This window comes from Plasmodium falciparum, assembly GCF_000002765.6.
Source record: "Plasmodium falciparum 3D7 genome assembly, chromosome: 13".
Taxonomy (NCBI): Eukaryota; Apicomplexa; class Aconoidasida; order Haemosporida; family Plasmodiidae; genus Plasmodium; species Plasmodium falciparum.
The window spans coordinates 2,012,501-2,030,000 of record NC_004331.3 but is presented as its reverse complement, the minus strand read 5'-3'; the positions used below and the strand labels follow the sequence as shown (position 1 = coordinate 2,030,000).

The following is a 17,500-nucleotide window of genomic DNA, read 5'->3' as shown; positions in this document are numbered from 1 at the left end:
ATATATATATATATATAGTTTTTCAAATGGGAAAAAAAAAAAAAAAATATTATACATATATACATATATATATATATATATATATATTATATACCTATTTTTATGTCATTTTATTTTGGAATATATTTATAGGATAAATTATAATATATAAACTATCCTGCAATTATTATAATTATATTTTAAGCATATTTTAAAAAGTGAAAAAATATTTTTTAAAAAATTTTATACATATATATAATTTTTTTTTATTAATGTCTTGTATTTTAATTATATATACATATATATATATATATATATTTTTTTTCTATATTTCTTATAATAAATATAAAGTTATGAAAGGTTTGAGCTTATATATTAAAAGAGCGGTATGTTTTGTTATATAGCTTTTTTTCTTTATATAATATTAAAAAAAAAGAAAAAAATTTGTATAACTATAAATATATGTATATTTTGTAGTATAAGCGTCTGTTTCGTTTTTGTTGTATATTATAAATAAATATATATATATATATATATATAATAGGATGAAATAAGATGTATTAAGAAATTTCATATATACAAAAATTATAGACACAAAATATATATATATATATTTATTTATTTATTTAAATATTTATTGGAATTTTTTTTTTTTTTTTTTTTAATGCATATATTAAAATAGCGGCGTTGTAAATAAATATTAATATTCACATTTTGCATGCTATTGATAATTTTCCTTTTATTTTTATCTTTTTATTTTTTTTCTTATATATATATATATATATATATATTTATTTATTTATTTATTTATATATTTAAAAAGACCATGTAATAATATTATTTAAAGAGAAAAAAAAATATATAATCAAATAATTAATATACCTATTTGCTTATTTATATTCTTTTGGGATAACCTTATTATTTTTAATTTTTTATATATGTTTGTTTTTCTTCGTTTTTATGTATAATTCAATAATATTATACATGTAGACATTCATTCATTTGGATATAAAAAGTGAAGTTATTTAATTTTTTTATATTTTTATTTTATTTTATTTTATTTTTCATTATTTATTTATTATTTTTTTTTTTTTTTTTGTTTTATTTTATATATGTGTGTTAAGAAAAAATATATAGAATAAACAATATGTATATGTGTGTATATATATATATATATATATGTACATACTTGTTTGATGTATATATTGTGTTGATTTTTTATTTTTTTCTTTTTTGCTGATCAAAAGAAGGATATAAAAATATAAACATATATTTATATATATATATATATATATATATATATATATATATATATATACATAGATATATATAACATTTTTATTTTATTTATCCGCTTGTGGCATTTTGTATTACGGGGTGAACATGTTTGAGGAGAATGAGAAGGAACAATTATTGTACTATGAGAGGAATAAAGAAAGTGAAAAATGTCAGAAGGTTTGGGAAAGTATAATTTGTAAAGGCTTAGGTTATAGTAAAGAAGAAATACGAAGAGATGTGGAGAGATCGAGAAGAGAAAAGGAAAGACTTTTATCAATATTATATGGTAGCGTATTTACAGGTCCTAAATATTTGTTATATTCCAAGAAATGGAGAGGTAAAACGTTGAACGAAATAATTAATGAAGACAGAGAAAAGAACTTAAATAAAAACAATTTTAAAAATATGGATCTTGATAGTACATATTTTTGTGAATTATCTTTTGGATACATGGACACAGCAGAAGAAAATGATGATAAAAATAAGAAAGAAATAACAAAGCAGATGGAAAAGAAGAATGATAAAGTTCCTAATATAAGAAAAGGAGGAAATACAAATAATTCACAAAATAAAAGAAAAACATATCACGGAGAAAAAAATGCTAATACAACAAATAAAGATTTAGATGAATTTTATAGTAAATTAAATTATTTAGAAAAAAGAAGTTATAAAAATAGATATAGAAATGATAACAATAATAAGAAGAATAACAATAACAATAACAATAACAATAATAGTAATAGTAACAATAATTATTATTATTATTATTCGAATGGTCGTTCAAGTTATACAAATGAATTATCGAATGAAAAAAATAAATATAATGAAGAAAATTCAGATGAAGGGAATGTTATAAAATATAAATATCTTCCAACAGGTGTTTTTTATAGTAGGGTGTCAAAATCTTTTATAGCTAATTGGATTGATGATAAAACAAAAAAACAAGTAAAAATTCCATATAAAATATCAGAATATGGTATCGAGAAATGTATGATTTTAGCTATACTCTCAAGAAATCTAAGACTAAGTAATTTGTCAAATGTATTGAAATATTATGATGAATTGACAGATAGCCAAAAAGAACAAATGTTACATGCAATTAGAACAACACAGAAAAGTGAAAAATTATTTGAGGATATTATAAATAGGAATGGTAATAAGAAAAATGAAAATAATATAATAAATAATTATAGTAATATTCATAATGACACTTCAATAAATAATAATAATAATAATAATAATAATAATAATAATAATATAGGAAATACAATTGGAACACAACATAAAAATAAAAATAAACAAAATGCAAATGATCAGAAAAATATACCCATGAAAAAAAAACTTATTGAGAAAAAAAAAGTCAAACAATCATATGTTAATGAAGAAAAATTACCAACAGGTGTATATTTTTATCAAGGTTCTTATGTTGCTAATTGGTGGGAAACAAATCAAAAAAAACAATTTAAAGTACCTTTCAAAATATCCGAATATGGAATAGCCAGGGCAAAAAATTTAGCCATAATTTCAAGATTAATTAGATCATCTTCTATTCCAGATATTAATCTAATTTTAACTCAAATGGAAAATGATCATAATTTGAGCGACATGGATTATACTGCCATTTCGGAGTTGGCATATAAATATATAGAAAATATGGCTAAGAAGGAATAATACAAATTTATTCATTATTTTGTAAATATTTATTCCTCCAAATATTAAAGGAAATATATAAAATGAATATATACATATATATATATATATATATATATATATATATATGTATGTATGTGTTTATTTATTTGTTTAAGGTACAGAACAAATTTTTATTATATATAGTTTTAATTTTTTTCATCGTCCAAAAAAAAAAAAAAAAATAAAAAAAAAAAATAAAAAAAACACCATGTTCATCTCTTTTTTCTTTTCTCCCTAAAACGTATATTTAAAATGCCCATATATATTTATTAATTTTTATATAATCAATTTTTTTTTTTTTTTTATTCTTCATAAAGTGAATATGATTAATATATATATATATATATGTATATGTGTGTGTGTGTATGTATTTGCTAGTATTATTATTTTTTCATATATTTATTATATATCTGAATTTTTTTTTCTTTTTTTTTTGTGTCTTTTTACAATTACATATAAATATTATAATATAAATATTATATATATATATATATATATATATATATATATATTTTTTCTTTTTTTTTTATTTACAACATTTGGTTCCTCACGAATTTGCCCTTTAAAGGGGAAATCTACATATGTATTTATTTTACTACATACTATTTTTATTTATAAGAATAAAATATATGTAGACATTATGATCGCGAAGTAGCATTCACACACAGCAAAATATATATATATATGTATATATTTTATTTTGATCAACATGAAAAAAATAAATAACTTGAAAATTTCTCATTTAAAATTAAGAAAGTATAATATTACTTTATTTCTTATTAGGGTATAGTATTATATATAAAAATAAAAGAATATATATCAGGGTTTTCTTTTTTTTTCTTATTAGCGTACAGTATTATATGTAATTATTTCCAATTATTTTGTCAATATATTAGTGTTTTTTTTTTTTTTTTTTTTTTTTTTTTTTTTTTTATTTTTGTTAATATGGATGATTTTTTAATTGAACTAAAGAAGATTTCCGAGCAATACAACAATTTGTTGTTGGAAAAAAAAAAGATCGAAGAAAAAATTAAAAAAATGAATGAAAATATAAAAAATTATGAACATAAAAAAGAAGAGTATTTGAAACAAGTTGATAAGAAAAAGAATGAGATGTTAATGAATAAAAATAAGCACATTATACGATGTCAAAAAATGGAAGAATTAAATAAGAAACTTAATGATATAATATTAAGAAAACAAAATATTGATGATAATGAAGAGAAATGTATGATAGAAAAACAAATGAATACTATAAAAAATACATTTATATTATTGAAGAATATTCAAAAGTTGAATGATATTATAGGGAAAAAAAATAATTATTATAAATTATTGAATGAAAAAATACATAATAATAATTTTACTAATAAAAAAAATTTGAATATATTAAATGCTTTCTTAAATAAAAGTACTGTTAATATTCACCAAATGGATAAAAGCTTTTCAAACTCTATAAATTATTTTAAAATTATTGAAACAAAAGATATGATGAAAAAGTTAAATCTACTCTTTTCAAATACACACACCGATTTATCTCTAGAAAAACAACAATTTGTGTTTGTCCTCTTAATGAATGTATTGAAAAAAATTATACAATCAGAAGAAAGTATTATAGAAGATGTTAAAAGTTGTAACGAATGTATTCATAATTTTTTATATAATAATTATATATTACAACAGTGATGTAAAAAATGTTAATTATTTATGCTAATCTTTTATATTATGTGCACGATAATACACAACAAATAAATATAAATAAATAAATAAATATATATATATATATATATTATTTGATATATTTAATATATTTGTTATATTTGTTATATTTGTTATATTTTTTATATTTTTTATATTTGTTATATTTTTTATATTTGTTATATTTTTTATATTTTTTATATTTGTTATATTTTTTATATTTTTTATATTTGTTATATTTGTTTTTCTTGTGAAAACAATAATAAACTAAAATAAACATATACGAATTAAAAAAGAGTACAAATAAAATATGTACATATATATATATATATATATATATATATTTTTATTTATTTATTTATTCATTTTGGTTGTTTGCTTTTGTACGTGTGTTAATATTATTATAGTTTTATTCTATATATTTTTCTTGCCTCCTTTGTTTCCTATTATAGTGAAGCGGGTAAAACTCATTTTCATTTTGATAAGGAATATATTTACCTGTACTGTTAATAACATAAAGTGTGTAATAAGTTCTTCCAAATTTTCTATTTCTTAAGCCAATTAGATTTCCTACTTTTTTTGGGAGGAGATTAATTTCTTTTGGATACTCAATAAATATAAGACCATCTTCCTCAAATAATTTACTATTTGATATGTTGTGTATTAAATCACTATATATAATTTGTTCATATGGTGGTGTAAAGAATCCTAAATTATATTTTTCATGTACATTAAATTTATAAGGATTTTGTAATAATTCCATAGCATCTGCTCTAATTATTTTTTTATTTGTATCATATATATTACAAAGCCTTAAATTTTCAAAAACTGTTCTACAAGAATTTAATGATAAATCTACAAAAGTTACATTCTTTACATCTCTTGATATACATTCGATTCCTAAGTTACCACTACCGGTGAATACATCTAATACATTTATATTATATCCATTTAATATATTTAAATGTGTTAATATATTGAATATAGATTCTTTTACTTTACTCATCATAGGTCGTGTATACGTATCTGGTGAATAAAGCCTTTTATTTTTAAGAGTACCTTCAAGGATACTTAATATCTTCTTCTTTCTATAATTTACATTTATCGTTTCATTATATGTTTTTATTTTACAATAACCATATTTTGATTTTATATTTTTGTTTGTTTGTCTTTTTATATTTAATTTTTCTTTAGGTAACCCATACATATCCGTTTCAATTATCCTTTTCTTTCCCTTACTAGAAACCTTACCATTATTATTACAAGCATTAATATTATTATTATGATCATTATCTTTTTTATTAATATTATCATTATTATGATCACTATCTTTTTTATTAATAGTATCATTATTATTATCACTATCTTTTTTATTAATACTATCATTATTATGATCACTATATTTTTTATTAATACTATCATTATTATGATCACTATATTTTTTATTAATAGTATCATTATTATGATCACTATCTTTTTTATTAATATTTTCATTATTATGATCACTATCTTTTTTATTAATATTTTCATTATTATGATCACTATCTTTTTTATTAATATTTTCATTATTATGATCACTATCTTTTTTATTAATATTTTCATTATTATGATTACTATCTTTTTTATTAATATTTTCATTATTATGATCACTATCTTTTTTATATCCCGTGTGATTCATATTTTCCACAATATTTTTCGAATATCTAGCTGCATCCAAGGAATTCCCATCCAGATCTGAAAAGCCCTTATTTGTGTTATTACAAACATTTTGTTCATTTTGTATTACTTTCCTTTCGTCTTGCATCCTCCATTTATTTCTTTCCATTCTTTTTAAGGTATACACATAATTATCCTCTACATTTTGAAAGGCTACTTTGTTTTTAAAAATGAAAGGATATACTTTTATAAAGCATAAAGGAAAAACAAAGAGCTTCTTTTTAATAGCGACATTTTTATTGTTATTTCGTTTACTTAATTTATATAATAAACCGATATGTTTTTTTTTGGGGGATTTTAAAGAATTACAGAGTGTATTCAAATTATTAAGAAATAGACTTATGATATATAATAAGAAAATATGTTTTACAAAGATCATTAGCTCTTTGGCTATTTAAAAGTTTACTTGGTTATTATAAGTATATATATATATATATATATATATATATATATCAATTTATATATGTACATATATTTTTTTTTATTTATGGGGAGAACTATTTTGTAACATTTTTAATATATATATTAAAATTGTTTAAAATGTAGATCTCTAAAAAATAGGGATAATATATTATTAGGTTTTATAATGTTACAAAAAAAAAAAAAAAAAAAAAAAAGGGAAAGGAGATTATCCTATAGGTAATCTTTTATAAATAAAAAATATACGTATATATAATAACATAAAACTAAATGAAAATATTCACATATATATATATATATATATATATATATATATAATGTTTAATAATATTTATCTTTTTGAATTGAACAATTTTAAGATGACATATGATAAATTACAAATAAATTATGAATTATTATGTAAATAATAACAGAAAAAAAAAAAAAAAAAAAAAAAAAACAACTCAGGAAAAGAAAGAAGGACATAAAAAGAATAATTAGAAATAAATTACAAATAATTATAGTTTTTATTTAAAAAAAAAAAAAAAAGAAAGAAAAAATGAAGGAATGGAGACGAATTACTTGATTATGATATGTTTTAAATTAATGTGCAACATGCTTCATTCTTCCGAATTAATCTTAGGAAAAAAAAAAAATATACGTGTAATATAAATAAATAAATAAGTAAATATATTTAAATATATATATATATATTTATGTATACTATCCTCTGTTGTGAAAATAACAATTTAGCATATAAAAAAAAAAAAAAAGATTATACAAAAGGATAATATACAAAGTGTATATATAGAATAGTATTATATAATATAAATTTTTTTTTTATTTTTAATGATATATATATATATATATATATAATTATTTATTTATTTGTGTTAAAACTTACTATTAACTATATTATGAACGTAATAGTTTATGTTTTTCTTTCATACCTTCTTTCAATACTAAAATATCCTACGTTATGTTTTTTTATACTTCCTTGAAATCTAAAATATATATTCCCAAGTGTACCAAATAATTTTGAGTAATCTGCAAAATGAAAAAAAAAAAAAAAAAAAAAAAAAAAAAAAAAAAAAAAAAAAAAAAACATATATATGTGTATATATATATATATATATAATTATTTATATGTGTGTATATTTTTGAAATAACTGTTGGCACATATGAATAGATATAATTTATATTTATTTTATATATTTACAATATTTAAAAGTTGTAATATAGTAATAGATAAAAAAGTTGAGTCCCGGTACAGCTGAAGGAACAGTTATTATTAATACTTTAGTTCCTGTTAAATAATTAAAAGATAATTTCCATGTTGGATTTTTTAATTCATTTTCCATAAGTTGATCATTTATAAGACTTGTTAATGATTTCATAATTTGTGTTGTTAAATTAGGTGTATAGGATAAATTTGCTATATGATTTTGTTTTAAATCTACATTAAATCTAACAGTGGAATATTCTTTTATAAATTGATTAAAAATTATATTAACTTCTGATACATATTTTTTTAATGTAAATGTACTACCTTCATATATTCTTTTAAATTCTTTTCTTAATTTAAAATAATTACATGGGGATGGACTCTTTTTACAAAAATTATAAAATAACCTCCACTTAAACATATGTTCTATATTCTTATCAAAAAAATAATAAGCCTGCATAGAATAAGCTCCTATAACATCCTCATCTTTTAAATGAAATGATTTCCTATATCTCTCTGTAAAACCATTATACTTTTTTTTTATACCCTTTATTACACGTTTTGTTCTGCTCTCTTTATTACGGGGTATTACTACATTCATTCCTATTACCGAACTAACAAAACAACAAACAAACAAAAAAACAAATAAATAAATCCTATTCATTTTGAACTTTATTCTTTTTTTTTTTCTTTTTTATAAATAAAAAGGACAAACCAAAAAAAAATTATATATATATATATATATATATATATATATATATATATATATATAATATTTTTGGGAAAAGGGGAAAAAAAAATTTTAAAGTCTATACAAATTAACGAAAAAATAAAATAAAATAATAAATAAAGACAAAGAAAAAGAAAAAAATTATAAATTCGTTACACCATGGATTATTTTTTTTTATCAATGTAGATTAATCTAAAAAGATACATATAAATATATAATATATATATTCAATATATACCAATAAATATTATATTATTATTAGAACAAATATTAAAGTGGGAACTTTTAAAAATTTTATATTTAATAATATATATTTTGCTTTAAATTATAATATAGATATGCCTTATTTTTAATGTTCCTATAATGATCTTTTTTTTTTTTTTTTTTTTTTTTTTTTTTTTGGCACTACATTGCACGTTCCTTGTTTTCCTCATATGGGATATAAGAAAGTATAGGTTATCCTTTCTTAAATACATGAGTAAATAAGGGTCACTATTTTTTTTTATTTCTATGTTTAATTATTAGAATATTATATGATAAAAAAAAAAAAATATATACATGTATACATGTATACATATATACATATATACATATATTCCTATTTTTTTTTCCTTTTATATTTAATTTGGAACGTTGTAATGTGCTTTTTTTTTTTTTTTTTTTTTTTTTTTAATAAATAATATTGTTAACATTTTGTCTATTATTATTGACAGATTGGGATATCTTCATTTTTAAATAAAATGTGTTATTACATATTCAGGACATTTTACTTTAATTCATATAATCATATATATATAATATAAAAAAGTGTATAATTACGAGCTTTATATTTGATCATATAAAATAATACGTTATATAAACATATATACATGTTTATATATATATATATATATATATATATATATATATATATATATCAAAAGTTAACAGGTTATGCGTTCATAATTATATACATTCAGAATGATTTTTTTTTTAAAATTTATCAAAATATTTTTATACGAAGAAATAATTTTTTTATGCCTTATTTATATATTGTGGTGCCACATATTCCAATACTTACATAAAAAATGTAAGGTGAGTAATTAATATTTTAAAAGTTCTAATATCTTTCATAATAAATAAATGAATTTATAAGTTGAAAAAAATATAAAATTTAAATGTTCCGACTATTTAATATATATTAAGTTAATGAAAAAGAAATATATAAATAAATAAATAAATAAATATATATATATATATATATATATATATATAATAATAATAATAATAACATTATAATTATATATAAATATTTAAAGGAAATAAAAAATACATTTCCTAATAAAGGTCATGGTCGATGTTAAGATTATTAAATATATATCATAGATATAATCTTTTAAAAAATAAAAAATATATATAATCTTTCTTATTCGTTATATTTTTTATTTTTTTTATTTTTATATGAAATAATAACAAAAATGTAGTAATTTTAAAAATAACCATCCAAAATAATATATTATATATAAAATATTATTATATATTTTTTTTTTAGATATCCAGAAAAGAATATATATATATTATTATATATATATATATTATATATATATTGTTTTATTTTTATATGCATAAAAAAAAAGAAGCTGTACTAAAAAATTTATATTATAATATATAAATATATATCTATTATTTTTTAAAAGTAGTACAAATTTTTATAGAAAATTATAAAAATATTATATTTTATTTATATATTATATTAAAAAAATATATATATAATATTTTATTTTAATTTTGTTTCTTAAAATTAATTATATGTATTATATATATAATATATATATATATATATATATATATATATATATATACAAATATGTTGATTTATTTATAAATTTATACTTTTTTTTAATTTTTTAAAATTTTTTTAAAATTTTTTTGAATTTTTTTTAATTTTGTTTAACTTTTTTTATTTAATTTTTTTATTTTTTGTGTTTGTTCGTTCAGTATTTTTGTTTTTTTTTCAATAGATTTTATATGAAATAAATATTTTGTTTTTCATAAATTAATGATTTTTAAAATTAATGACAATGATAAATATTTATATAGTAACAAAATAAGACGTTTTAATATAATATATATATATATATATGTATGTATTATATAATATTTTATTATTTAGGACAAATATTTATTATATCATATTATTATATCATATTATTATACCATCATATTATATATTATCATTACATATATTTATTTTTTATATTCATTTTGTTTTGTTGTTGGTAATATGGAATAATTTCTTTCTTTTTTATTTATTTAAATTTTTTTTTTTTTTTTTTTTTTTTTCAATTCGATTTTTAAGATAATAATTAGAATTTATACATGTGAAAAGAAATGTAACTTTTTTTATAAAAATGAACACACACATATATATATATATATATATATATATATATATGTAAGTAATATTATATATTTTGTGTTGTGAATATTAATTTATAAAGAAATGAAGAGGAAGAATATCCATGTATTCTTTTATCTCCTGATACTATCATTTATTTTATATAATAAAATTATAAACGTTTTGAATTTCCCTATTAACAATGGAATAAATAAAAAGGATGATTCAAAAATAAAGAGAGGAAAGGATGAAGATAGTAATAGTAATAGTAGTAGTAGTAGTAGTATATCTACTGCGGTGTTTTATTTGTCTGATGAAAGAATTTATATTAATGAACAACATTTTACTAATATCAAATTACTTCAAAATATCTTAACGGAACATATAAAATCAAATGAACATAAAAAAGAATTAGAAGAATTAGGATTATTAAATATCAAATCGTTATTATATGAAGATTTTAAACAAGAAATATATAATAGTATGAAATTAATATTTCAATTTATAAAACAGAATTTTTATTATTTATGTAAATATATAAATGAAGAAAAAAAAAGAAATAAGTTATCTGCAAATAATTATTTATCAGATGATCAAATATATTCAGTAATTCAAAATAAAATTATTAATACAAATGTCGATAAAAATAAAAAATTTGGGGATTTATTAAATTATATAATAAAATTAAAAAAAATATTTAATATATCTTTTTCAATGAATTTAGAAAAAGAAATAAGACCAATCATATTAATAACACATGTTAATCCAGCTAATAATTCAGTACATATTAATATAAATAATAATATGACTGAAGAATCTATTGATGAAATGAAAAAAAATGGTTCTTTAAAAAAAGATAAATATGTAGAAGAAATATCTGAGAGTATTCTTAATCCTATAAAAACAAATAGTTTATTTGTTAAAATATCAAACTCTTTAAAATGGCCTTTACATTTTTATAGAAATTTATGTTATAAAAATAATTATAAGGTAGCATCGGAAAACTGGGTTAGCTATTTTTATGATCATAATGAAACCTTGTGTCATGTGGAAACTTTTGGTACAGGGGATTGTTTATTTTTATCATTACAATATTTATTACAAAATAATGGTATTAAAAAAAATAATTTTGTTGAAAATAAAAATGTAAAAGAAAGTAAATTCATACCATGGTATATTGAAGAAGTCAAACAATCGAATAAGGTAAATTATGACGTAACAGATTTGAGATATATAACTACATTTTATGTTATCAAATATTTCCCAGGGTTTTCTTCAGATAATGATATAGATGAGAATAATATAAATGACAAGTTAGATTTGCTTATAAATTTAGAGTTAACCAATTATTATTTAGAAAAGGACTTGATGTATGAAGTCATAAAGAATAAAGGCCCCATAGTGAATCAACAGGAAAATGTGAAAGAAACCATTCAAGAGGACAAAAATGTGGAAGAAGGTGATAAAATAAAAAATGATGATAAAAATGTGACACCATGTGTGGATGATGAAAGGGGTCTCCTTACAAATAAGTGTAATACTACAGGTAAAAATAATAACAACAATAATAATAATGATAATAATAAAAATAAAAATAATGATAATAATAAAAATAAAAATAATGATAATAATAAAAATAAAAATAATGATAACCAAATTGACGATGATCTTACAGGTCCTTATAATAATCATATAAACCAACATAATAACAAGGTAGAAGAAAAACATTTAGTCCATTTTAATGATGATCAGAATCATATAAACAATTTAAACAAAGAAGCAGAAGGAAGTACAGAACATTCTAATTCAAATCATGATTATTCCTCTGAAAAAGAAAATGCTTATAATCCAAATGGTAGCTTTAGTAGCTTTAGTAGCCTTAGTAGCTTTAGTAGTTTTAGTAGTGATGAAGATACATCTTACGCAAGTAAAAAGCCCAACAGTTTATCTTGTTCAGAAAATACAGAGAATACCAAAATGGATTCATCATTACTTACAAAAGGGGATAATCATAATGATTATAATGATGATGATATAAATAAAGATAAGGAAAATATTTTGAATAGTGATGAGAATTTTAACCCTGAAAATGATTTATATAGTAATAAAGAAATTACCATATACAAAGTTAATAACAATGAGGTATCCAAAAGCTCGAAAAATAATAGAAGATACAAAAGTGAACCACATTATAGAATCGTTTATAAGAATAATAAATCATCGAATACTACTAATAATTATATTTCACCACATTTTATGAATGAAGAAAATATGGATGAAAATAATAAAAATGTTACTTTTAGTAATAATGATAATAATAACAATAATGGTGATAAAAAACAAAAAAGCATTAATAATTTTAATAATGTGGATGAAAAAAAAGAATCCTATGATAATGATGTATCTAGTTCTAAATCCATGAGTGAAGGTACAAAAAAGAAAACTACCAAACAACAAGGTATTATTAATTATTATGAAAAACGTAGATGTATTAATAATAATTCTAGATCAAAGTCCCTGTCATGTAAGGGAGATAAATTAAGTAGTAATGAAAAGCATGCGTACAATCGATTTGAAAATAATTCAATTAATATGAACGCTAAAAATAAATTTAAGGATGATAACAACGATAATAATAAGAATTATAGTAATGATACAATATATGGTAATGAAAAACAGAAAAGTGGTACAACAAGTAAAAGCATTTTTCAAAAAATAAAAAGTATGTGTTATGATAATCATGATGATACAGATGATTATGCTGAAATATTAGATGAAGTACAAGATTTAGGTTATAGATTATATGAATTAATTTTTATTAAATTAATATCGTTATCAAAAAATAAATTAAAATTAAACGAATTAATGAAACTTTCAAAAAATGATTTAAAAAAGTTACAAGGAACAGATCATAAAGTAAGGGTAATTGCTTCAAATATGTTTAGTAAAAAATTATCAGAAGGTACTGTGCTTCCATTTTATACATTTCTTAATATAAAAAATAAATTAAATGATCCATTTAGTAATATGGATTTTAGTAATAAAGATTATTATATAGTAGTTATGAAAACAACCTTTAATAAAGATATTAAAAGGAAAAAAGATGGACTAGTAACTCGAAGTTTAATATTAAATCATAGAGGTGATTCTATATCATACTGGTCTATAAAAAATAATGATTTTCATTTTACAAGTGATAATAAAGTAATACAAACAGAAACTATTAAAGAAAAGGCATCAGCCTTTTTTTATGAACGTACAAGATTAGGACATGTTCATTGGGGAGATGAAACGGATTATGATGCTTTCCAAAAAATGTTTAATATTGGTCTTATAACATTTATGAATAATAACACAAAATTATTCTTTCCTAAAGGCACGTTCAAAGAATACCCAATGCATTTTCTCATATATTATTATTCAGGTATTCATTTTGAGCCGGGTGTGCATGTAACATTGAATGGAAAAACAGAAACTTGTCATTCTTCATATAAGACGGGCGATATACCAAACTCTTTTATGGAGATACCAGAGAAATGAAAACCATCGGAACAATATATAATATTTTTTTAAGTATTATTTGTCCTAACTTGTTAATTTTTTTCTTTTTTAGTAAATAGTTGATGTTATATATATATAAATGTATATACATATATATGTATATTTTTATATTATTTAAAATGATTCTGATATTTATTTTACCTATTTACCCATACAATTTGTTTAAAGTTGCATATATATATATATATATATATATATATATATTTATATATTTATATATATTGTTTTATTATTTTTAATTTTTAATTTTTACCTTTTAATTTTTACCTTTTAATTTTTACCTTTTAATTTTTTTTTTTTTTTTGTACGTGTGCAACTCTTAAAAGGTTACACCACCTTAAATTAAAAATAAATTATAAAAAATATAAATTAATATAATATGTAAAATAATATATAATATGTATAATATATATATATATATATATGTTATAGTTCGAAAAAGTAGTAATTTATGTGTGGCTTTAAATACAGTGAGGCAATCTTTAGAATTTCTTGTGTTATAAATCCAGACATTAATAAAACCAGACATATATTAGAAGGAAAATTATTTGTCTTATTATATTTCAATAGAGAGTTATTAATATTTTGTATGGTTTCCTTTAAAGTGGATGTATTTCTGTGACTATGTAGGAGTAGACTCTTTACAAAATATATTTCTTTTTCTTGGTATATAGATGTATATATTGTATTTATATTTTCATTTTTAAAAACATTAGTTGTTCCTTTTTTTATTGTCTCTTTAATATGATGAGTTAATGTGTTTTTAAAAAAATAAAGGATATCATTGTTTTTGTTATTACATAAAAGAATTGGAGTACTGTTTTTTATTTTTCTTTCTTTTTTTTTTATTTGTATTGTGTGGTTATAATGTGTGTTTGCACATGGGAAATTATAATGATCATTATGAAAATTGTTATGAAAATGATTACAATTTTTATCATATGTATGGTCTATATATATATTATTATTATTATTATTAATATTATCGTGTGTATGGTCTATATATATATTATTATTATTATTAATATTATCGTGTGTATGGTCTATATATATATTATTATTATTATTATTATTATTATCGTGTGTATGGTCTATATATATATTATTATTATTAATATTATCGTGTGTGTGGTCTATATATATATTATTATCCTTATTTTCTTTTTTTTGCTTTTCTTTTTTTTCCATGTTATATTTGTATAGACACACAAATTTTTGCCAGTGATTCAATAATTCGTCGTTATTTTTTATTTCATCTTTTGTTATATGTTTTATAAAATGAAAGTGAGAAAAAAAATAACGAAAGTATGTTATAGAGAATGGCTTGTAAAAAGAATATTTGATTTTCTTTTTATTAATTATATGTTGTATCTTTTGTTCATCATGTTGTTTTTTTCTTATTACTATTGTGTTAATATTTTGGTCTTCAAAGTTGATATCATCATATAGATATGGTAAGTAATTATTTTTTTGGATAAAACTTTTATATACTATTAAAAAGAAAGATATGTGATTTTTCGAAATAGACAATTTGTTCTCATAATTATGGATATTAGATTGAATTATATATTTTTTTATTAGACATAATATATTGTGTAATGCTAAAAATTCATGTGTTATATTTTGAAAATTTGGAAATGATAAATTTGTTAGGAGCAATTTGTTTTTAATAAATAATAATATATGATTACAATTTATTATTTCATGAGAATCTACATAACTATAACAAATATTACTATAACTTTTGTTATTATTATTATTATTATTTATTTTATTTATTTTATTTTTTTTTATTATGATTTTTTTTTCTTGTTGTATATTATATATATCCTTATAACATTTAATTAAAAAAAAAATTTTATTAGTCATTGAATTATGTTTAAAAGATGTATAATCTAACTTTGTTACATATTCATTTATTTCTGGTATGTTTAATAATGATAAGGATATATAATGATAAAAAAGAAAACTATAATTATTATTATTATTATGATTATGATTATTATGAATGTAAAAGTGATTATGCTCTTTTATACATACATTTAAATAACCTATCATATTAGTATAATTACAAGTTATAATATTTATATTATATTGACTACATAATTTTTCTATATATATATTATCTTTAATATTCAAATTACATATAACAATATCTACATTTGTTTTTTTATCATTACATTTATATTTATCAATTTCTTTTCTTTCTTTTAAAAGATTATAAAAATACTTTCTTGGGTTTGTTATTATACAATTAATATGTACATTATTTTTATTTATTCTTTTTAAATATTCTTTTATAACATTACATTTATAATCATTTGTATTACATAAATTATAATATAATTTATAATTTCTTAAATTCTCTATATCTACTAATCCATCGTCTATTATGATCAAATTACGTACACCACTCAAAATCAAACCTTTACATATTTCTAAAGTCAATATGTTACTACCTAAAAAGAAAATGGAACTATTCATTAATATTTCTTGATGTTCTATTCCCCATAGGGATATTAGCCTTTTGTATTCTTCATTTTTCATATTATACACAAAAAAAAAAAAAAATATATATATATATATATATATATATATATAAGTACAAAAGAGAGGAAAAATAATTTTTTTTCGGGCACAATTTAAAGGTTATATTCAGTACAATCAAAATAACAAAAATAGCATCATAACATAAAAATATAAATAAATAAATAAATAAATATATATATATATATATATATATATATATATATATACATATATATTATAATTATGGGACAAATTGGATGGGAAGTTTTTATGGTCATATGATTTTTATATAAATTTTTTAAAAAATATGAAAAAT

At 18.6% G+C, this 17,500-nt stretch overlaps 6 protein-coding genes across 6 annotated transcripts; 3 read left to right on the top strand and 3 right to left on the bottom strand.

Moving 5' to 3' along the window:
• Window positions 1–1,362: 1,362 nt before the first annotated feature.
• Window positions 1,363–2,928, top strand: PF3D7_1350900 (AP2 domain transcription factor AP2-O4, putative; the record flags this gene model as incomplete). Its single annotated transcript, XM_001350186.1, has 1 exon — window positions 1,363–2,928. One exon carries the CDS (start codon window positions 1,363–1,365, stop codon window positions 2,926–2,928), a length of 1,566 nt encoding a protein of 521 aa, XP_001350222.1.
• A 966-nt stretch (window positions 2,929–3,894) lies between these two features.
• On the top strand, window positions 3,895–4,635 carry PF3D7_1350800 (conserved Plasmodium protein, unknown function; the record flags this gene model as incomplete). Its single annotated transcript, XM_001350185.1, has 1 exon — window positions 3,895–4,635. One exon carries the CDS (start codon window positions 3,895–3,897, stop codon window positions 4,633–4,635), a length of 741 nt encoding a protein of 246 aa, XP_001350221.1.
• A 421-nt stretch (window positions 4,636–5,056) lies between these two features.
• PF3D7_1350700 (N6-adenine-specific methylase, putative) lies at window positions 5,057–6,742 on the bottom strand (the record flags this gene model as incomplete). The annotated part of the gene is made up of 1 exon (XM_002809031.1): window positions 5,057–6,742. The coding sequence occupies one exon, from the start codon at window positions 6,740–6,742 to the stop codon at window positions 5,057–5,059; it is 1,686 nt and encodes a 561-aa protein (XP_002809077.1).
• Window positions 6,743–7,693: 951 nt separating this feature from the next.
• PF3D7_1350600 (conserved Plasmodium protein, unknown function) lies at window positions 7,694–8,651 on the bottom strand (the record flags this gene model as incomplete). The annotated part of the gene is made up of 2 exons (XM_001350183.1): window positions 7,694–7,809; window positions 7,982–8,651. The coding sequence occupies 2 exons, from the start codon at window positions 8,649–8,651 to the stop codon at window positions 7,694–7,696; spliced, it is 786 nt and encodes a 261-aa protein (XP_001350219.1).
• Window positions 8,652–11,199: 2,548 nt separating this feature from the next.
• PF3D7_1350500 (conserved Plasmodium protein, unknown function) lies at window positions 11,200–14,634 on the top strand (the record flags this gene model as incomplete). The annotated part of the gene is made up of 1 exon (XM_001350182.1): window positions 11,200–14,634. One exon carries the CDS (start codon window positions 11,200–11,202, stop codon window positions 14,632–14,634), a length of 3,435 nt encoding a protein of 1,144 aa, XP_001350218.1.
• A 447-nt stretch (window positions 14,635–15,081) lies between these two features.
• On the bottom strand, window positions 15,082–17,202 carry PF3D7_1350400 (ubiquitin-activating enzyme E1, putative; the record flags this gene model as incomplete). The annotated part of the gene is made up of 1 exon (XM_002809030.1): window positions 15,082–17,202. The coding sequence occupies one exon, from the start codon at window positions 17,200–17,202 to the stop codon at window positions 15,082–15,084; it is 2,121 nt and encodes a 706-aa protein (XP_002809076.1).
• Window positions 17,203–17,500: the final 298 nt, after the last annotated feature.